Genomic DNA, 22,735 nt, shown 5'->3' with positions numbered 1-22,735 from the left:
CTGAATCTGTTTCTTCACTGGGGTAATTAAACCTGACCTAGCAAGCTGTAAAATGAACTGAACTGTATAACTGCTACTCATTATTTCCTTAACTGAACTCTGGTAGAAATGGAGCATTAGCTGGTAAAGGGAAGGGGCAGCAAGGAAGTGAGACGTGGCAGTAAATCCACCTGCTTAAGTGGAGGGTGTGCTTATATGCTCACAGAATGGAAGTTCCTGTGGCTGTGGCTTATGGTACATGAAATCTCTTTGGCAATGACCTAGCATTCCCTGTTTAATAAGAATTCCCAGGAGATGCCTCACTCAGGAGGGTAGTGGGGGAACCATGGAGCTTGCTCCTGGTATGGCCACAAACCAGCTGTGTAACTCTGGACAAGTCACATCCCCACCCCCCACCCCCAGCTCTGGGACTTAAGTTTCCAAGGGGGTTGAATGAATCCTAAGATCCCTTCTAGCGTCCATTTCTAGTGGGGAAAGCTGCTGCAGCAGGGGAGGGCAGTGGGGTTATCTTGGGTTTTCAAGCAAATGTGCTCCTTTAGAGCCTTTTTTCTTTTTTAAATTAAACAACATTTATTTCTCACAGTTCTAAAGGCTGGAAGTCCAAAATCAGCGTGTTAGCAGCTTCAGTATCTGGTGGGGCCTGCTAGCCTCCTGGTTCATAGATGCTGTCTTCTCGGTGTCCTTACATGGATTCAGAACCTTTTGAGTACTAGGGGCACATAGAAAAATGTGGGCACACTAATTTACCTTTCACAAAAGAGTTCTGTGAATATTGGTCCTGAGTTTGAGTACGGGGCTTATCACATAAATAAGAATAAGTGACACATTCCTGGGGCTTTGGGGAATTTAAGTGCAAAAATCAGTGTTGTGTGCTGGCCTCAAACCCAAAACCAGTCCACCTCTAACCTCCACTACCATGGTGGGAAGTTGGTATTGTGTAGGCATTAATTTGAACCTTGTTTTATTTCTCTAAAGGTATAAGTTGAATGTTAGCAATCCTGAGAAAAGCCTTATAGAACATTATATTTTAATTAGAGAACTTCCTGAATTTCATAAACATAATACAAACCATTTTTGGCAATTTCTCAGTATACAAAATATAGGTTCAAGTCTAGCCTTGAGTTTTCTGAAAGAACCCCCCCAAAAAACCCAACCCTATCAATTTCAGTTCTTCTAGTCCACCTCCGCTTTGCAAAAATATTCAAGCAAATCTCAAATGTATCCTCCCTTGAAGTTATATTTCACCCAAGGGAAGAGCCTTCATATGTTTATTCAGTACCTCAGCTTGTAACACTTTAAGATGCTTGTATGTGAAACTGATGAATAATATTTGCCATTGGAATATTTGTAACTGCAACTTCCAGTTCCAGAGAAGTTCTGTTTTAGAAATCTTTAAGATCAGTAACATATACCAATTATGCTGCATAAATTACATAAGCAAAATTAGGAATCCTATTTGCCTGCCTACCTCTCAGCCCATCTTATTTGCCAGTGTGTTGACTGCATTTTTGGGCTCAAGGTCAGGCAAGGATTAATAGCTTTAGGTCTATTTGCCTTGCCGATTTTAAAGCTGAATTTAGCTCTTGAAATAACATTTTGCCTGTGTACTTGAGTGAAATTTTAATCTCGAGCTTTGATTATAATTTTGGATCACACAATCAGTTCTATTAAGGTGAGAAATCAGAACATATAAGGCAAACCTAACTGCATATTTAATGACATTTTAAAATATTAGTGGGAAAATGAGATAGTCTGAATAACATCTATTATTTTTTAAGTTTGATAAGCTATTTTTTATAAGAGTAAAAAATATTTTTCCTTATGTTAGATGGTGCTCCTATAATACTACTTGCTTGAAAGTATTGGTTAAAATCACATTATTGAAAGAGATTTCAGCCCAGCAGCACTTTGATATATAATTTGATAAATGGTTTAAGTTAAATATCTTGTTGGAGAAATCTAGGTTTTCTGAATGCAGGAGCTCATATGTTACTGTCTTTTATCCCCTTTACATCTAATCTAATACAGGTGTTCTTTTTAGATAGTGAAGACCTTGAGATGAGGAGAGACTGTTTTGTTCCCTCAGGTTCCTATAGCCCACGTCTTTTTGCAAGAGATAGAAAGTGGATCTTACCTCTATCTTCAGAGCTTTATCAGCAAGCCCTACTCTTAGTCAAGGCTGAAAGGAAACTATAATCATGGGGCATTTCACGGGATGGTGATGGCCTAAGAAAGTGAAAGTACTCCCTGTAGCCTTGTGCTTACAATAGAAAGGGATATTGTTGGGAAGGGAATTTCTTTAATTCTTCTTGTAGTAATCTCACGGGTACCTCATTTCATGACTGACACTACTTTTAACCTTCCAACTGGTTGATGAAAAATCCCAACAGCAAATAAATACTCTGGAGGAACGAAAGAAATCCTTGAAAATTAAGGCAAACTTTTCAATACTATTTACATTTTCAAGACAAAAAACAGACAACATTTGCTTTTGTTATAGAAATAATTCATGGTCCCTCTAGACAATTTAGAAAATGCAAAAAGGGTTAAAGAAGTAAACAAAATAGATATTACCCATATATCAGTGATGCAATGATATCTACAATTAACTTTTGATACCACAGAAAAAGCTGGGTAACCAGCATTTTCATAATCAGTGAATCAGACAAGGCCCAGAGAAAGGGGTTGCTTGGTTTGCATGGGAAGAAGAGATGCAGGGAGATTAGGTCATTTGCTAAAGTAATCCAGTAAGGGAATGGCAAAACCAAAATGAAAATGCCTGGCTCTGGGATTTTCTTTCACCAGCCAGAGCTACAAACTTTTTCTACAATCCAAGAGCTACTAAGTGGTTTTTTCTCTGCCATTCCCCTGGTAACTGAGGAAAGGGTCACCCGTCCTCAACAGAAATCAGCCGACCATGCCCAACAGTGGACCAGGAGATGATATGTGTCAAAGCAGTTGTGTTATCAAGTTGTGGGTGCAGTTTTACCCCCTGAACTCCTTCATGAGAGCGGAGGAGGTGCTCCCTCTGTGGGGCTGGAAGGAATGACAAGGCAGATTTAGAGAGTCTGGAACTTTGGAATTCGTTAGCCTGAAGAAGGCTAAGGAGAACTGCCCTAACAAAGAGGGTTGACCGCTAGCCTTTGCTCCAAAGACCAGTAGAGCTAAACGGTTAGTGAACACTTATTTCTTGTTCTCATGCCCTTCCAGAAAGAAAAGTTTTTGGCAGCCAAGGTGGTAATGACTGACATTTGGGAGGCTCAAGCCCACCTCCGGGTAAAATAGCTATTGCCATTGGGCACTGTGGCTGCTAACACATAGATATTGCCAGTAATCCAAGCATTAGTGTGTTTCCTCTTCCTAAAATAAGCAGCAGTGTAGTCTAAGTGTACCAGAAAAGCCATAAGTTCGCATTTCAAGGTAGGAACCCGGACATGCTCCATTAACCAGCATCCAAACAAGTGCTCTGTCGTTGAAGCTCATCTTCCCTAACAGAGGCATTATCACAGCAACCAGCATCTTTTCATAGACCTTAAGACCTTTTACAAAATATTGGCAATAAAATCTCTAAGGTTCCAGCCTTCCGGTTCACACCCCAGAATAATCTGTTCGCTCTAGCTAATTTGCATGGAGAGGTTATCCTCTCTGAGATCAACCCCAAAATCACTTATTTGGAAAGTGTAAAGCCATAAGAGTATAAGAGCTGGAAGGGATAGCAGAGATCATTCATTCCCACCTTTCCGTTTTATAGATGTAGAAAGTGAGAGCCCTATACCTAAAGAAGCCTCAGCTCAGAGTTTTCAAGGGACTTGCTCAAAGGCACTCAGCTGGTAAATAATGGAGTTCAGACTTTCTGATTCCAATCTGAAGATTTTTCAACACAACTTCTCTGAAGTGTGCCACAAATTGATGTGGACAGGGAGGGAAGAAAGATAAGACATAATCCTTACCCTGGGTTACTTAGGTTTACTTCAGGGGTAACTTTGGTGAGATCATCAAGGCTCTGGCCCCTTTAAAACATAAAAAAAAAAAATGATGAGGTTAATAGTAGATTAACACCAAGTGGATAAAACTATTTATTAAAACTCAGAAACAGTATAAACACTCACTGATATGCCAGAGACTTGAGGATTGTTAAAGGCGTCTATGCAGAAGTATGTAGGGCTTTATATACCTTGGAAACTCATTGAGACTCAGAGAATATTTTAATCTTGGAGCCATTAGGCCACTAGCAATTACTGCACTAGGACCCTATCTCTGTTTTGACTCATTTAATGCTATGCTCTTAGCCTTTGCCAGGTACACTAAACATTTTGTAACGGTCCATACACGTCTCATGGAATATTCCAGAAGGCACATCTCTTCATATCAACCTCCAACATGCTGTGGGACTTAAAATCAACTTTGGAGAATCCATACTTTATAAAATTGACATTTATTAGCAGGTTTTCAATTCACAACACTTGATTAAGGTAGATACACAAATTTGTTAGAGTTCATGATAAACAACCTGGTATCTGCTTCTGGTATTTATAACTGTGTATTAAAACTACAAATTTTGACGAGTTGTGTTGGCAACTAACAATAGGAAGATTTAAACCTATAGAGTTCTGAAATGTAAGATATATTTACTGTAATATAAAACTTAATGTAGTCACTGAAAACATGTATTTTATCGTTACCCTTTAGTATATATTCTGCTTCTGATCTTAATAGAATTTTGCTTTTGTTATTGCATTTACATGTGAAAAAAAAGTGAGCTCCCAAGAGTACAAGCGATTTTTCTACATCTGGTGAGGGGTAGAATTCAGACCCAGTTTGAACTTGTCATACTGCCTGCCAAACTGACTTCTCCTCCTGACATCCCTGATGGCACCATCATTCTCCTGATCACCCAGGATCAAAAAGTCAGTCTTCCTGGGTGTGTCCCTTTCCCTAACCTGCCATATTAAATCCATCTCCATATTAAGTCCTGCAGGTCTTCCCTTGAGCTCTCTCTTACGCCTACTCTGTCCTCCCTATTCCACTGCCACCAACATCATTTATACTCCTGTGATTGAAGCAAAGGCTTGAGGTCAAGGAGTGTATACACTTGCCTTGGGCATGTCTCCTCCTTGGTGTGGTGGTAGTGAGGTGAGGTGGAGAGGTATGAGACAATGAGGTGTTTGGGGTCCTGGGCCTGAGTCCATGCCATCTCACCCTGTCTCTCTCTACCCCTTTAACATGACTTACAGAACCTGGGAAACTTGGTCTCAGCACAGTATGCTTATTTGCCATTGCCAGTCTCCTTTTCTTAGGAGAGTACCAGAACATCTGATTCAGAGAGCTGTTTGAAAGGTTGCCTTCTCCTCGGGGCAAGAGAACCAAAGACCAATAGACCATCTAAGCATTCTTAACTCAGCTTTATTTTACCTTGAAATAAAGAGAATACTGTGCTAAGAAGAATGGGATTACTTCTCCTTAAGAAATAGTTGTAGATGCAAATGACATATCAGATAAAGGGCTAGTATCCAAAATCTATAAAGAGCTTACCAAACTCAACACCCAAAGAACAAATAACCCAATCAAGAAATGGGCAGAAGACATGAACAGACATTTCTGCAAAGAAGACATCCAAGTGGCCAACAGACACATGAAAAAGTGCTCAATATCACTCAGCATCAGGGAAATACAAATCAAAACCATAATGCGATACCACCTCACACCAGTCAGAATGGCTAAAATTAACAAGTCAGGAAACGACAGATGTTGGCGAGGATGTGGAGAAAGGGGAACCCTCTTACACTGTTGGTGGGAATGCAAGCTGGTGCAGCCACTCTGGAAAACAGTATGGAGGTTCCTCAAAAAGTTGAAAATAGAGCTGCCCTATGACCCAGCAATTGCACTACTGGGTATTTACCCCAAAGATACAAATGTAGTGATCTGAAGGGGTACCTTCAGCAGCAATGTCCACAATAGCCAAACTATGGAAAGAGCCATGATGTCCATCAACAGATGAGTGGATAAAGAAGATGTGATATATATATTCAATGGAATATTATGCAGCCATCAAAAAATTGAAACCTTGCCATTTGCGACAACGTGGATGGAACTAGAGGGTATTATGCTAAGTGAAATAAGTCAATCAGAGAAAGACAAGTATTGTATGATCTCACTGATATGAGGAATTTGAGAAACAAGACAGAGTATCATAGGGGAAGGGAGGGAAAAATGAAACAAGATGAAACCAGAGAGGGAGACAAACCATAAGAGACTCTATCTCAGGAAACAAACGGAGGGTTGCTGGAGTGGTGGGGGGTGGGAGGGATGGGGTGGCTGGGTGATAGACATTGGGGAGGGTATGTGCTATGGTGAGCGCTGTGAAGTGTGCAAGACTGTTGAATCATAGAACTGTACCCCTGAAACAAATAATACATTATATGTTAATAAAAAAAAAGAAATAGTTGTAGATTTTGGTCTTGGATAGATAAGGAATCCAGGATGTGTTGACCTCAGTTGTGATGCATCCTCTTAGGGTGCGTCTATGAATCCCATCACACATGTAGCCCACATAAAGGGTCTTTTACTTCTGTGAAAGATCGGTCCTGAAAGAGACTTCTTCTGAGGGGATGGGAGTTTAAGTGACAAAAATCTCAAGAAACCTGGTTAAATTTATTCAAAATATGAGGGCAGAAGCTGATAATTCAGCCATTCTTTGAACATAACCTTTATTGTGTAGAACACTTGCCATATTATAATGATTTGTTTACTTGTCTCTGCCTGGTTTCAAATTCTGACCCTTACAATGACTAGCTATGGGCCACGGGTAAGCTATTTAACTGCGCTATGCTTTAGTTTCCACACCTATGCAAAGTGATGATAGCACCTACCTCATAGAAGATTATGAAGATTAAATTCAGAGTGAATTTAGCTTTCTCTCCCTAGGACCTCGTACCATGCCTGACTCATGGGTACTCAGTAATTATTTGTGAATTATTTTAGTAGCAAAATTTTCTGTAAACTTGTTTGGAAAGCTGATCTTAAAGAAGTTCTTTGTCGAATTACAAAGTTTTGGGAGGAGAATTTGGCCAAGAGAAACTTTTCTATTAGTCAGACAGAACTGAAGATAAGGTCTGTAAAGAGAAGTTGAAACCAGATAAATGTTTTGAATACTTTATGACTGCACTTGCGAAACATTAGGATATCTCCATTCCCACATTTGGATGGGTTCTTGGAATTGCCTTCTGTGTCCCATCCAAGATGGCTAGAAGTTGATTTGAATTTCTTCCCAGAAGGTGTGGACTTTGGGCACTAGAGACTTTCTGTTGTCTTGCTTCCCCTGGCATGGTCTCCCTCTAATATCCCAAGCATTTGGAGCCCATATCCTTTATTGGATATGCTAGTACACATTGTCTTAGGACATTTAGAGTGGACATGGTTTGTTATTTACTTATTATAGGCTCACTTCAAATTTTAATTGGCCGTAGCTTTTGTTGGAGAAGGACAGAGTCTTACTTTCTTTCCCTCATAGGAACGTGTAAGAATGGTGAACTATTTGCTGATTGATAGGTCTAAAGTTATGTTTGTTCCACATGTTTAGAAATGTCATTTCTGAAAGGGAAGCTGTTGAATAGCCTTCTTTGGAGATCTTTAAAAATAGCAGTGTTTCTCACCTGCTTGGGGTATGAAAGGGAGGTCTTTGGGGGCTATGAAATAGCTTCTGCTTCTGAAGTTGGAATTATTTGAACTTTAGTTTGAATGCACGTTTGAAAATCACGTGTTAAAATGGCAGGATATTCTATGGCAGGTTAGTCTATTCAGAAAATGGGGCTGGTATCAGGCCAGGGATGTAGGAATATGAAAAGGCATACTTCAGTTCAGAAACCAGAAGATAAGGGTAGAGGGCAGTTATAGGAGCAAAAGCACCAGGTCTCAGGCAAGATGGTAGGCATATTTGTCATTGCAAGTCCAATTAAGTGGGTCTGGCCAAGAGGAGATATAATAGTTTTCTGTCACTGCAAACTATAGTATTGCACATGTGAGGCTTAAAACAACACACGTTTATTCTCCAGGTCATTAGTCAGGTACAAGACTCACCTGGCTAAAATGAACTCCATCTGGAATTCTCACCGGCATCTCAGACTTAACATGTCCTACCTAAATGGAGCTCCTGCCTTTCAACCCAAAGCTATTTCTCCTCCTGTTTTCCCCATCTCATCAAATACCAGTTCATTCTGGAATTGCTCAGTCAAAAACTGTGGACTCGTCTTCAACTCCTCTTTCTCATAAGCTCCAGTCAGCAAATCTAGTTGGCTCTGCCTTCAAAATTACATAATCAGTCTGATTATTTCTCACTGTCTGCAGTTTGTATTCTTGTAGTAGCATTTTAAACTGGTTTTGCTTCTTCTACTCATGTCCCATTTTAATGTATCCTCAGCACACCAGCCAGAGTGATTCTGCTAACAGGTAAGCCAAATCTGTCACTCTGCTCTTCATGGCCAGTTGACCCATCTTACTCAGAATCAAAGCCAAATGCCTTCTGGTGGCGTATCAGGGCAGGCAGGCCTGTCACTCTGGCCCCCCAGTGCTCTTCAGGGATGTCGCTTGTCTACCTCATAGGCTGTTTGGAGCAGTACAAAGTTTCCTACCTGCCTGTAGCCAAGGGTCATCCTTGGTTGAGGAGGCCGATTTCAGGTCAAATAGGGACACCTGGTTCCTCCACATTCTCTGGTCTACCCCAACCTTCTTCCAGCCCCACTGTGATAGCCACAAGTCTGAGTGGAGGGGCTTTTCCTGACTCAAAAAGTTGATGGAAAGAGATTTCCCCACAGGGTTCCATGTTCCCCAAACCAGGGAAAAACCCGGGGGCATTTTCTAGTTCTGCTGCCCTTGTACCCAGTCAAGCCAGTAACGGAAGAAGCAGCTGCTACTGAAATACAAACCAGTTGTTGGGGTTGGTGGAGGGGGCAGATGTTCTTAGAAAAAAGGGATGGAAGGGAATGGTTCCTATTTTATGTTAACCACATCAGTCTTCCAGTCTTCAAACATCTTTCTGCTCAATTGGCCACACTCCTGGGGATTTTGTGCAGGAAACAAACATCTTTGCAAGCAACTGTTCCTTGCTGTTGAATTCAGCAGCTGGTAATGAGGTGAAGGATGCAGACAAAGCCTTTCCTTAAGGGATGTCAGAGCGAGCTCAGTGAGGTATGCACCCTTGTGTCTCCCCTTGCACTGCGCTTGGTACCTAGAGGGTTCAATGTATGTTTATTGTACTGAAAGGACACATTTTAAAAAGTTAATGAACACCCAGATGATAAATCAGTCACACACAAATAAGGTCTAGATAACACATACCTTACTATCACTGGAATTCAGTATCATTGTAACCAAGGGAACTAAGAGGGGGCTAAGATGGTCCAAGGGTCTTTTAGGACATCTGAGGTGGCAGTGGGGTTGATGTGTTTTGCTTTTGTCTGATAGGTCATTGCTTGTGAGCAGCAGTATGACTCTTCCTATGACGCTCGGTGTGACGTCTGGTCCTTGGGGATCACAGCTATTGAACTGGGGGATGGAGACCCTCCCCTCTTTGACATGCATCCTGTGAAAACGCTTTTTAAGATTCCAAGGTAGGACACAAGATGGCGCTCTTGGCTCATTAGTTCTTTGTCAAAGAGGTTGGTTAAGAGGGATAATAAATAGTTCGTAAACAATTTCTGGCCAAACCTGAGAAAACCTGGTTGTAAAATGTATTTCTTTTGGGGGAAAATAGGGGAAGTCGAGGAGGAAAGAGGATGGATGTTCCTGAAAGACAGCGTATCCCGAGGAAAAATAGGACCGTGTTGTAACCATTGCATATATTTTCAGTACTCTGATTTTTCTGAGATACTTGTTTATTGTGCTTTGCACAAGAGGACTAAAAATGCAGTTTTGGATTAAGTAATCTGTCTAAATACTGGTGTTTTCTTTTTAATTATATAATCACATCTGATCATTTTGTTTGTTTGACTCTTTCTCGGGTATTCAGGAAAATTTGGGGATGAAAAACTGTGTATTATATTTTCATATCCACTCAGAGCAGCACTAAAAAAATATCAGAAAAGTGAATCAGTTATAAGACCTTCTCTCCGTCCCCTGATTTCCATCTCAATGGGACATTGTGCTGAAAGAGGTCTGTTTGGAGGGCATTTAAATGCCAGTATATTTTCTATTGTATGTCTTCATTAGGGGTTTGTACAAGAGGTTTGGTTGTTTGTCTTTCATCGGAATCGGGCTGCTGTTTGGCTGCTTAAGCCTCTAGTTACCGAAAACGAAGCAATCAGGGAGCTCGGTCCTGGCCAGGTTGCAAATTAAGAGGTTTATACCCTCCACATTTCTCATTCAAAGGAAGACTCTGGGCGGCTCCAAGCCGGAGCAGAGCTGCAGCCGTTTAACTACTTTAACAATGCAAGTGTTAACCTTTCCTTATCTGCACAATCACACAGCCTTTAAAATTTCTCCTGATTGCAATTTGCATTTCTGATTAGGTCTATTTATATGCAGATGAGGCTCTGTGTTGTTCATCATCATAATGTTATCGTTTTATACCTAATCTAGATGTGAACAACCACCCACCATTATTCCAAAAATGATTCCCACCCAAGTCAGGGTTGGTCTTTTTGCTTTTTCCAAAGTATAAAAACATGTCCAGGCAATTAGAAGAACAGACAAAGTGACTGACTTTTAAAATTAATAGTCTGGTGATCATTCAAAACAATGTAAGAATGCAGGACCAAAAACAGTATTGTATTCAGTAATATGTCAGAAAATGAGAAATGGTGTCTGGGATGATTTGTGTGTGTGCTTTGATTTTTTACAAATCATTTACTTTTCATCATTTGTTTACTGGGACCACATAATTTCCCAAAGATCAGAATTAAGGTGTGGCTTCTGATTAGCAAGATATATGTACTTTTGATAAGAAATCATCTATTTGGGCATATTTTTTTCTTTCTGTTTTTTAAGTATATGTTTGTGTACAGACCACCCCTTCAAAAATTTCATAGGGTGTAAATGTGAGGCAGCTTAGAAGGGGTGTGTGTGTGTGTGTGCACGCGTGCGCGTGTTTAAATAGACTTCGTCTTCAGTGACTCCTCTGAGCTTGCTTCTGTGCCTAGCCAAGTCTCTGGTCTCTAGTAATCTCTGCACCTCACTTCTTCCATCTTGGGAGAAGCTTCCAGATCTGAAACACAAATAACCAAGCCCCACACTGCCTGCTTCCAGACAGGGTGAACCCCAGGAACAGGACAATTGCTAGAAAAAGATCTTAGGGCAACAAGGATTCTTATCCTAACATAGGTTGAAACTTTTTCTCCTCGTAATGTAACCTCCTGCCCTTTTACCATCTCTTGGTTCCTGCCCAAGTGATGAATCAGATTGGACTAGGTAATGTCAACAATAATCAGTCAGCAGATCCTTGGTGTGATTCTATGTGCTGAACACTTGCCGTTGTCCCAATCCTAACAGCCAACTTGACATTCCTGGGCAGGAAGGATAGAGGTTTAAAAATTAAAATGTAGCATAATTGCATATACTGCATAGCTTTTTATACTCATCAAGTAATTTACTTAAAAATTACCCTGTCAATTAGAATCATGCAGTTCTCTTATGAAGTATTGTGGATTGACCAAGCAGGTATGTGTACTATTTTAATTTTGAGTGCTAAAAATGTACATTTCCTCAGAAAAGCTCTTTGATGGAGAGTGGAAAAATGAAGCATTTACATATTTTAAATAGGCACTCAGATTATTTACCTCCGTGTTTCATGGGGTTCTCTCTCTCTCTCATTCTCTCAGCATTTTCTTCCCTGATGGAGAAAAGAAAATGACAAGTAATGACAAAAATCCTTTGAAGACATTTGGCTTCTGATTCCCTCCCCCCCTTTGGTTATGAGTGTTTTAGGTGTTCTGGAATTCCCTTCAGTTAAGCAATGAGGTCCATTTCAGAATATTCTGGGGTCCAGAACACCATATGTGGCTTCCTCCTTTGCCTTTCCTCACTTGCTTCTTCCCTTTACAGCCTTCTTTACTGGAAATAAATTGAGTAAATTACCAAAATAAGGGAAGAAAAGAAACCCTTTACTGAGTCAGGGAAGACGTGACTTTCACAAGTTACAAAGGACTTAGGAATTAATGAAGTGCTAGTTACATGTGAGGTGAGAGCCTCAGATGTCAACAAAGCAGATAATTACGTAGGTTCCCTGGACACTGTCAGGAAATATGAAGTGAGACCTGCCTGGATGTGGTTGATTTGCTCGCACACAGGTCTCCTTGCTCTTCCTCCATCTCTTTTGGAGCACCTCCCCCTTTCTTTTGACCTTCACGTTAGAAGATGACACATGGAGTAATCGTGACCTGTCTTTGAAATACTGCGTGACTCGCAGTCTTTCCTACATCACAAACACACAGAAGTTATCTGCTGATTGTGACAGCATCCACTATTTGCTGAACCTGTCAGCATGTGTCATCTTGTCTAACGCCTTTGCTCCAAAAAAAGTCACCCCTCCCTGACGGTCGCTGCTCTGTCTGCTGCTATTTTTCTCTAGCAGTTAGAAGAGAGGCAAAGAATGAAAACCATTTCTCTGGGCATCAGTGGATTTGACATCTCTCTGATGACTTTCTCCTGAGGACTCCTTTAAAATTTCAAAGGCTTAGAAGGATCTCGCAGATGACCTGGATATTTTTTTCATTTAAAAGGAGATCTGTTTCATAATATGAATTGCAACAACCCATAGAGTTAGGAGAAAAAATACAATTATGTTGCTCTCTTGGCAACCAGGTATCTTTCCTTAGCTTGGAATCTTTGGCTAATGACCTCTTTGACCTCCTTAGACAGGAGTCAGAAAGGCAGTGGGGACCAGTGTGAGTGTGTTTATTGGACAAGCACTAAGAGCTGTGTTGCCTGCCCATTTCTTTGGGGCCAGATAGAGGCTGACTCTGTCCACTGTCTTACCACTTATCGAGTACTTCCACTTCATTCCTTGTGGAAAATGCAGAATGTTTTCAAGATTCCTAGCCGAAATGTCTTTGGCTGGGAGTGGATGGGACAGAATGGCCCGAACATTCCAGTCCCTGAAGCTGGTGATTTTCCCTTCCTAAAGAGAAGGTTCCCTGGAGTATGCTGAAGAAAGGAGAACTCATGATAATTACCAGTTCATGTTTAGGCTTGTTTTCATCACCAAATTTAGGTTGTTCCAAACTGTACCCAAACTGTACATTATTTTCCTAAGGCTGCCACAACAAATTACCACAAACTTGGTGGCTTAAAACAACATAAACGTATTCTCTTACAGTTCTAGAGACCAGAGGTCCAAAATCAAAATGTTGGCAGAGCCATGCTCCTTCTCAAGGCTCTAGAGGAGAATCCTTCCTTGCCCTTTCCAAGTTCTGGTTACTTCTGATATTCCTTGGTTTGTGGCAGCATAATCCCAATCTCTGTCTGCATTTTCATGTGGCTTTCTTCTTTGTCTCTCCTTGTCTTCTTTTCTGTCATGTCCCAGAAAGACACTTGTTATTGGTTTATAAAAACCCATCCTAATCCAGAATGATCTCATCTCAAGACCCTTGTCTTAATTATATCTGCAAAAGACCCTTATCTCAAATAAGGTCATATTCTCAGGTCCCAAGTGGACAATCTTCTGGGGGCCACAGTTCAACCTACTATACCATCAACTTTCATGTTTTCTAAATTCCCTGAGAAACTAATTTGGGGCAGAATCTAGGATAGCTAGCTAAATGATGATGGAAAAATAATAATAGCTTAGATTTGTTGAGTGCTAGCTATGTGGCAGGCGCAGTGCTACGTGTTTCACAAATATAAACGCATCAATCCCTACAGTGACCCTGTTGAGGTAGATACCATCATCACCCTTTTTTTTCCGGAGGAGAAAACTGGAAGCCCAGGGAGAAAGTCCCTGATTATGCACCCATGGAGGAAAATGGTTTGAATCTGAGAACTTTGACTCCAAAGCCCACATGTTTGCGACTACAGTCGATCCTTGGACAGCAGTGGCGCCAGCCCTCTGTGGTTGAAAATCTGTATTTAACTTTTGAGTCTCCCAAAACAGAACTACTAATAGCCTATTGTTGACCAGAAGCCTGACAGATAACATAAACAGTCAGTTAACACATATTTTGTATGTTATATGTATTATATACTGTATTCTTTCAATAAAGTAAGCAAGAGAAAATGTTATTAAGAAAATCATAAGGAAGAGAAAGTACATTTATAGCAGTCTACTGTGTTCACTGAAAAAAAAATCTGCCTGTAAATAGACCCACTCAGTTCAAGCTCATGTTGTTCAAGGGTCAACTGTACATTGAAAAGTTAAAGCCCCTCTTAAGTTATATTTATTTATCGATGAATTATGAGTTAAGCACTAAGGGGACTGGAGTATACAGAAATAAATGGGACATCCTAGTCTTTAAGAAGCTTATAATCCAGCATTGTTCTTCCTGCTCCCAATTTAAACTGCTACTATAAACCTGAAAGTTAGAATTTTATTAACATCAATGATTGTGTCAGCCATGAAATTGAAGAACAGAAATCAAGAGTGTCATCACAGGTGAACATAGGTCTTCCTTGGCTCATTGATTGATTTATGACCCCCAAACCAAAAATCCCTTCCTTCTCCAAACTCTCTTTTAAGTAACTGCCTTCTAGTTCCTAATTTGAAACACTTAAGACAAGTGTTTGAACTAAAGAATTGCAGAACATATGTTATGTAAAAGAGAGGCATTTCAGGTTATCATTATTGGGACCCAGAAGTTCCTGTGCCATCCTACCCTCCTTGGAAAACCTGCACCTGCCGCATCAGGGCTACTTCTGGTATAGCCAGAATCTCCTCCCCCTTCACCTTCCTCTTATTTTTTTTAAGTAGGAAGAGCTCATTTTGGTTTTGGGGTAAGTGGAAATCTGTTTCTGGCATCGCCTCTCATGCATTCTCTCATGGAAACTATTTTAAAAGATTGTTTAGGAGGAGGCAATGTAACACCTAAAGTTTTCACTTTGGGTGCATTATTAGACTCTTGTGGCCAAGTAGAGTTTTACGGTTGAGTCTGAGGACTTAACCTATCCCTAGAACTTTATGCTTATGGGAAAAAATCTGTCTAAGCTCTAAACTACCCATTCACAAAAGTGTTTTGGAACACAATCTGCTGGGAATTTGGGGATTCCTATGTCCTCTAACCTAGGACATCTCTAACTGTTCACTCTGAATTAGGCTCTGGTTGAGTGCTTGAGTTACAAGGCAGGGTTTATTTGTTTTTCTCTCAAGAAGAACAGTTTTACTTATTCTCTCCTATTCATTGTCAAAGGTAAAAAAGGCAGAAGTTGGATAGCAAAAAAAGAGGAATAAGGAGGAGAAATCAAAAAGGATACTCTTAGGGTTCCTGGATGATGTGGGTGGTGGGCTCAGAAGAGGTAAATTCCCAGTTGAAATATTTGTGAGTTTAATTGAAAGGTTTCCTCAGGGACCCAGTGCCTACAATTGACTCTTGTTCTGAAACAGAGTCCTTGAGCTGAATTTTCATCAAATTTCATCTGAATTTCTATCATTTTTAAAGGTAAAGATTCTTTTTAATCTGACTTTACTAATTCAAAGCCAAATTGTTCCTACGTGGGAAGCCTGCTCCTCAGCTGCAAGAGGATGCAGAGGCAGCAGGGAGCCCTGAGTCACCAGTAATTGTCTTACTATTACAGAATTGTCACAGGACATTTTCCCTTAGGGCTGTGAAATATAAGGAAAAGAAATTAAAACTAAACTATTGTTGTTGAAGTGTAATGAGTGAGGAGGGTGGGTGTTTAATGGCACAGTAAGGCTAGATTTGCCCCGGGAAAATTTGGTTTCTCTTCACCAACCCAGGTCACTTAGCTATTGGCCTTTTGAGCAACGAACTCTCACAATCTCGGCTTCACTCATAAAGCAAGAAAAGCTAGAAGAATTAGCATCATTTAGTATTTATTGAGTGCCTAACAGAAAAAAAAGTTCTGAAATAATCCAGTGGAAAAACAGTCGTCTTTTATGAGTCTTTTTCTTTGGGAGATTTCTAGTCCTGTTTTCAGTGGATTGTGGTCCCTATCCCTCAGGATGCCTTAGGGGTGCCCCTTCTCCCCTGGAGTCTCCTGTCCATTTCCTTGGGAACACAGTAGCTGGAGGCAGCTGGAAGAAATGCCCCAGAAGGCTTCCACTCTGTGGAACATGTTTCCAAACTCTTTTTTAATTTAAGTTGAGCAGCTGGGGCTGTTAGTTCCTGTGGAGGTGCACCTTGCTGCCCCCCTGAATCCTGGCAGGCAGGGGAGAGTTCAGCTCTACAAGGTTTCATTTGGGGATCAGGTGGCAAAGCAGAAGTGTGCCTTCAGGGACTGCTGGTCCCTATCCATGTTGAGTAAGAAGCCTATCCTGAGAGAAGGGAAAGGCCCGAGAATGAGAGGTGTTGATTTACAGCACTATCCATGCTTTCTCCCTCATTACTCTTGATTTCATTATTTTGGCACCACTTTGGCTAATTCCAGCTTAGCTCCTAAATGATGGTGAGATGGGAAAAGAGGGTAGACAAGGAAACAGAGCTCAAAATAGTACCGAAAGTTTTGAAGTACCCTAGTTTCCTCTTGATTCCAGAAAAAGCTAGGGACTAAAGGTGAGGAATATTTATAAACTGCCTTGATAGGATGTCATAGTGGTAGGGCAGGGCAACACAAGGGTGAAGAGGGAAGGGAGTAGTCTGGAGGAAGGCTTTTCACAGCAGAAGCTGTCCTTTCCAGGAGAATCTTAGAGTCAGATGAAGCCAGTGTCATCAGAAAGAAAATGTAGAGTATTGGTCAAGCATTGGTGTATCAGTTATTTACTGGTATGTAACAAACCACCCCCAAACTTAGTTGCTTAAAGCAGTAATCATTTATTATTTCTCATGAGTCTGTCAGGTCTCAGGGTGGTTCTGTGGATCTTGGCTGGGCTTACTCATGCATCTGTGGTTAGCTGGGGATTTCACTGGGGGCTGGCTGGTCTAGGATGGCCTTGGCTAGGACAACTAGGCTCTGCTTCATGAGGTTCCTCATCCTCTACTAGGCTAGCCAGGGCTGTTCTCACATTGGTGACAGGGTTCCAAGCAGGAAGGGGTAGAAAATTGGCCCATTTTTACAATCAGTTTACCATAGATAAGTGTTCTACAGTTATTCTATGTGGGTTCAAATACCAGCTTTACCACCTTCAAGCTGTATGAACTTGACCAAGTTACTTAATGTCTCTGTGCTTCAGCTTCCTCCTTGATAAAATGGAGATGTGAATACTATCAGCTTCATAGAATTTTTGGGAGCAGTTAATCAATGTAAAATGCTCAGAACAGTTCATAGTAATCATTTGATTTTTGCTGGGTGCTCCCAAAGAAAAAATCCCAAGGATATAGTTGTATGTAAGGAATTTGCTTTCCCTTGTAGCTTAAGAATTGAAAACTTCTATTCAAAAGAGCCACCCTGAGATCAGTCATTTGAAAGTTTAACTAAGTGATTGATGATTGTATGGGGAATTGAGAGAGAATGAAGACTGATTTTCAGTAAATCCTTACTACTTCTACTGCACCTGTCTGAAGGACTCTGCCATGAATATCCATTGTCACAACTCCTTTGTTAATAGACACACTCCTAAGAGATATGGACTCTCCCCTTGCCCCCATACACACCCGTGAATGTGATGACAGGAACTGCCCATTGGGAAGCAGAGCTGGCCTTGTCTCTACTCCCAGTGTGTCTACAATGAATGGAGATGCTGAGGCCACAGTGCTTTTCCTTTCCTATCAGTTCCATCTTTGTGGTGGCTTTGTGCTTGGTGGATGAGTTGTGTGATGGGGTTTGGCTGCCTCCCCCAGTAGGGCCCCTTTAGCTCCCTTGATAAGTACAAACTTCGCCCAGGTTCTGGATATTTCTTGTCCCCAGGTAAAAGGACAGGAGTAGGAGTTGTAGGTAGCACTGAGTCTAGATTGGGCTCCATTTTGCTCCCATTTTTTTCCACCAAAGAGAATGACTTTTTTTTAGCCCAGCCTGGAATGGCTAAAAACATTGGCAACTGGAGATAGAAACCCAAGCCAGTCAAGGGAATTGTAAGGAGAGCACTTAGTTGTTTCAGATGAGTTCAGGTTTCTTGGCGGGGAGGAGTGATAGCCCAGGTCCTGAGAGAATATACAGGTAAGACTGCTAACCCACTGTCAGTGATCTTGGAAGAATTCTGCAGAACAGGAACAGTGTTCAAGGAGTGGAAAGGGGAGGATGTGCTACAATTCTTCAAAAAAGGGAAGAAGGCAGAATCTGCAAATTACTACCTGGTGAGCTTGACTTTCATTATGGACTAATTACTAAGATTTTTTTTTCTTTTCCTTGAATAGTTTGTGAATTCTTAGGAGAAAAAGTTGTGATCACTAGGAATTAGCATGGGTTCACTAAAAGTAGGACATGTCAGATTAAAGTCCTTGTTTGGCAACACTGGTACAAAATGGAGAGTGTTTTAGACATAATATATTTGTAATTTTGCCTTTAGGTAAAATCTGTTGTGATACCTTTGTGGCCACGATGGAGAAACATAGGCTAGAGAATGGTGGTAGTGATGGATCATACCCAAGAAAGATTGTATTAAGGAATGCTCAATAATGGTGTCAGTGTCAACCTGGCAAAGGAAGTCCTAGAGGCCTTGGGCAGGGTTCTGCTGACCACCCTGCCTGTTGAATGTTTTAAAATTTGTAATGAGTTGGAGGACATTGGTAGCCTATAGGTCACATTCATGGAAGGGTAGCTGGTATGTTGGATGACAGACTTGGAACCCCAAAAGATCTCAGTTGTCAAGAACAATGGGGATTTCTAACAAACAACTCAGAAACTCTGGTAAGCTTTACCGGCTGACAGCCATGGCTTCATAACCCACAGGGGAAAAATGAATTTGATTGTGACTGTAAGTCCAATAGGAGTCAAATCAGTTAACTGCATGGTTAACATAAGGTTTAATAGTCAAAACAAATACCACCCCTACCCCCACATTGGCTCTGTCCCAGTCAAAAGCCCCTTTGGAATGATGGCTTCATTCTGGGTACCACACTCAAACTGTTACAAGAGAGTCCTACCCAGGCAGAGTCTAATGGGCCTGAAGCTGGCATTTCAAGCTGGGATGGACACTTGGGTGCTGTTTCTGGTCCTGCTCTGTCACTAGTCTGTCATTTCACCCTTCAGAGGGGCAGAAATGGCACCACCCTTAAGCAGAATGTTTTACACTCAGATAACTGCTCCTATATATTTTCTTCAGTTTCCTCCCTACATTCTGAAGGGGCTCAATACAGAGGAATGTGAGTAGTCACCCAACTGTAGGGGTGGTCTCTATAGCAGTTCCCTACAGCAGAGTCTCACCCAGGACAGGGTTCCTCAGTTTTAGCTATAGGTTAGAATCCCCTGGGAGCTTTAAACAATACCAGCTCCTGGATACCACCCTCCAGAGATTCCAGTGTAATTGATCTGGGTTTAAGAGCAGCATTTATATAAATATATAATTAACAGATACATATTTGTAATAACATGCATATTGTTTTATATTTCAAAGTTTCCCCAGATGATTCTCAGATTAATTTTTTTTTAACATTTTAACCTAATATGGGGCTCGAACTCACAATACAGATCAAGAACCGCATGCTCCATCAACTGAGCCAGCCAGGTGCCCCTCCCCAGATGATTCTAAGGTGCAACCAGGGTTGAGAAAAACCCTGCCCAGAAATAACCATTAGACTGTTGTTTGTTTATCTATATTTCAAAGCTATAATCTCTGCTGGGAAGTCTGGTTCCTGCCTTTTCCATCCCCACTCTGTGGTTGAGAATTGAGAAATGACAGATGATACAGATGAGACTGTATTGCACATTATGAAGAATGTAAAAGTAGAAAAGAGAATTCTTGCAGAATAGTCAACCATGACTGCTTTGGACTGAATTGTGGTGTGTCCCCCCCAAAAAGGTACCTTGAAGTCCTGACCCTCCAGTACCTCAGAATATGACCTTATTTGGAAAATAGGGTTACTGCAGATATAATTAATTAAGTTAGAATGAGGTCATACTGGAGCAGAGTGGGCCCTTCATCTAACAGGACTGGCATCCTTAAACGAAGAGGGACATTTAGACATGGACACATACACAGAGATGGATGAGGACAGAGACACGGAAGACAGCAGCGCTGCCACAAGCTGAGGAGTGCCTAGGCCACCAGAAGCTGGAGGGGCAAGGAGGGAGCCTCTCCGAGAGGCTTCAGAGGGAGTATGGCTACGCTAACACTTTGATTTTGGACTTCCAGCCTCTGAAATTCTGAGGGAATGAATTTCTATTGTTTTAAGCCATCTCGTTTGTGGTATTTTGTACGGATAGCCCTAGGAAACAAATACAGTGACTTTATGTAGTTTTGAGTCTTTTGCTCCTGGAGCGCTGCCAAGGGCATGATTAAAGATGGGGAGTTGGAGGTGGAAGGGAGGTGGTCCTGGGGGTAGGGAGAGTCCTGGGGGTAGGGAAGGGTTAGATTGGCCAGCCTGCCACCCCATCAACCCCAGGTGGCATTTCTGTAGGAATCAAGACATACTTACATAAGGGGCCTAGCAGGACCCATTCAGCATCTGTATGCATTCTAGATAGGAAGTGGGTATATGAAAGGTTCCTCTTCTCCCTTGTTCTAGACCACTGAGCCAAGAACTCCTTTCCTCATCCAGACCTGCCTGGGCAGGGAAGACTCCCTTCCTTCCACAGTGTTCAGTGTGGAAAGAGAGCTCTGCAGTTTTTTCTCTGAGTTCTCCCCCAGACTCAGTACTTCTGGAATGGAGTGTGGAATGAAATGAGATGGTTCTTAACTGTCAGTCTGCCATCTCAGAACAAAGGGGACTGTGTTGTACAAGTAATACTTGGGCATTCAGAAGTAGTTGTGGTGGCCTATCTGAGACAGGTGCTGGGAAGTTTCCCAGAAAATCCAGGTGTCCACCTGGGCAAGGCCAGGCACTGTGGAGTATGATCCATGGAGCAGTACCATCTGCTTCTCATGTCTTGAAGGGCCTTCATGCTTGCACAGAGGGCAGGTGAGCATCTCAGGATTATGCTTCATACTGGCATGAGATATGGGCGTTGATCTCCACCAGGCCTCACCCAGGGTTTGCTCTTTAGCTTTACAGAAACATGTGGCCAGTTCAGGGAATAGCGAGGCACATGGGGTGGGGTAGGGGGGTTCCTCTTGGGCCCTGCCACCTTATTGCTTCTTCTGTATCTGAACCCTCAGCTCCCACTTATTTTAGTTTTGTATTCTTTTTTCATTTTTCTTTCTTTCTTTCTTTTTTTTTAATAGAGAGAGAGAGAGCGCCAGCATGGGATGGGGGAGAGAATCTTAAGCAGGCTCCATGCCCAGCATGGAGCCCGTTGTGGGACTTAATCTCATGACCCTGAGATAATGATTTGAGCTGAAATCAGGAGTCAGACTGCTGATCCCTCCTCCCCCTCTTTCCCTTGGGCTGGAAGCTCCTGCATGCATGCTACATTACTCATCAGTCTTGATAGGTATAGCCTCTTCTGGCTGACCTTACCCTGCAGTCCATACCTAGCTCTGATGAAAGTATCCTTTTCTTTCCTTCTTCCTTCCAGAAGAGTGAGGGGATAGTACCTAAAGGGCTGAGGAGGTAGGTGTTTACCACCAATTCACAGGGATCCTGGCTAATTTGGAAATTTCTGGAACCCATTCAGCACCTGCATGATAATATTGCTTTATATTTATGTGTTTCTAATGTCCTTAGGCTCAACTCCAAAATAGCAAGACCTGAGCTGCACATCCCCTGTGCTAACTTCCTATCGCTACTATAACAAATTATCACAAACTTGATGTCTTAAAACGACACAAATTTATTATCTTATAGTTTTGAAAGTCAGGGGTCTGATCTGGATCTCACTGGGCTAAAATCCAGGAGTCATCAGAGCTGACTTCCATTCTGGAGGGTCTAGGGGAAAATCCATTTTCTTGCCTAGTCCAGCCTCTAGAGGCTGCTCACATCCTTGGCTCATGTCTCCTTCCTCCATCATCAAAGTCAGCAGTGGCTGGTCAAGTCTTTCTCACATTTCATCAATCTGACACTCACTCATTCTTCTGCCTCCCTATTCCTGATTTAAGGATACTGGTGATTATGCTGGTCCCAACCAGGTAATCCCCAGTAGTCTTTCTACCTTAAGGTCAGGTGATTAGCAACTGTAATTCCATCTGCAACCTTAATTCTCCCTTGCCATATAACCGAACATATTTACAGATTCAAGGGATTAGGACATGGACATCTTTGGGGTCCATTATTCTGCCTACAGTACCCCCCAAAGTATTGCCCAGAAATTGTTAGAAATCCTCAAGGATGTGCTCCATTTGTGCCCACAGCCATTTTGAGCTACCATCATTATGTGGCCTCTGCCCTCTTCTTTCTTTCCCATCTGGCTCTTCTTTGCCCTTGTATGTTGTCCACTTAGTCACCATCAGAACACCCCTGCTTGTGGGGCTGCTGGTTCTGATCACTCTCATAGCTTCCAGTTTCAGGATGCCAAAGCACTGTGTTCTACTCAGAAGAAGGGAAGTAAGCCCTTTCCTCAGCTCTGAGCCACACTCTGTCAGTTGGGTCCCTGAGCAACTCTACTTGTACCCAGAGCCTCCCCATTTTGGTCAGCTTCTGACCCTCCTCTCTTATCAGAGTAGCAT

The 22,735-nt window shown here is 41.8% G+C and overlaps 1 protein-coding gene across 1 annotated transcript in view; it reads left to right on the top strand.

The window, feature by feature from the left end:
- Window positions 1-22,735, top strand: part of MYO3B (myosin IIIB) — a 390,474-nt gene that overhangs the window by 25,395 nt on the left and 342,344 nt on the right. Inside the window, exon 7 of the mRNA XM_032401018.1 lies at window positions 9,460-9,605. Within this exon, the coding sequence (XP_032256909.1) occupies window positions 9,460-9,605 (146 nt within the window). The remainder of the gene's footprint in view (window positions 1-9,459; window positions 9,606-22,735) is intronic.

The sequence above is a fragment of the Phoca vitulina genome, unplaced genomic scaffold (genome assembly GCF_004348235.1).
Source record: "Phoca vitulina isolate PV1807 unplaced genomic scaffold, GSC_HSeal_1.0 scaffold1, whole genome shotgun sequence".
In the NCBI taxonomy this organism is placed as follows: domain Eukaryota; kingdom Metazoa; phylum Chordata; class Mammalia; order Carnivora; family Phocidae; genus Phoca; species Phoca vitulina.
This window is presented reverse-complemented; position numbering and strand designations above follow the sequence as displayed.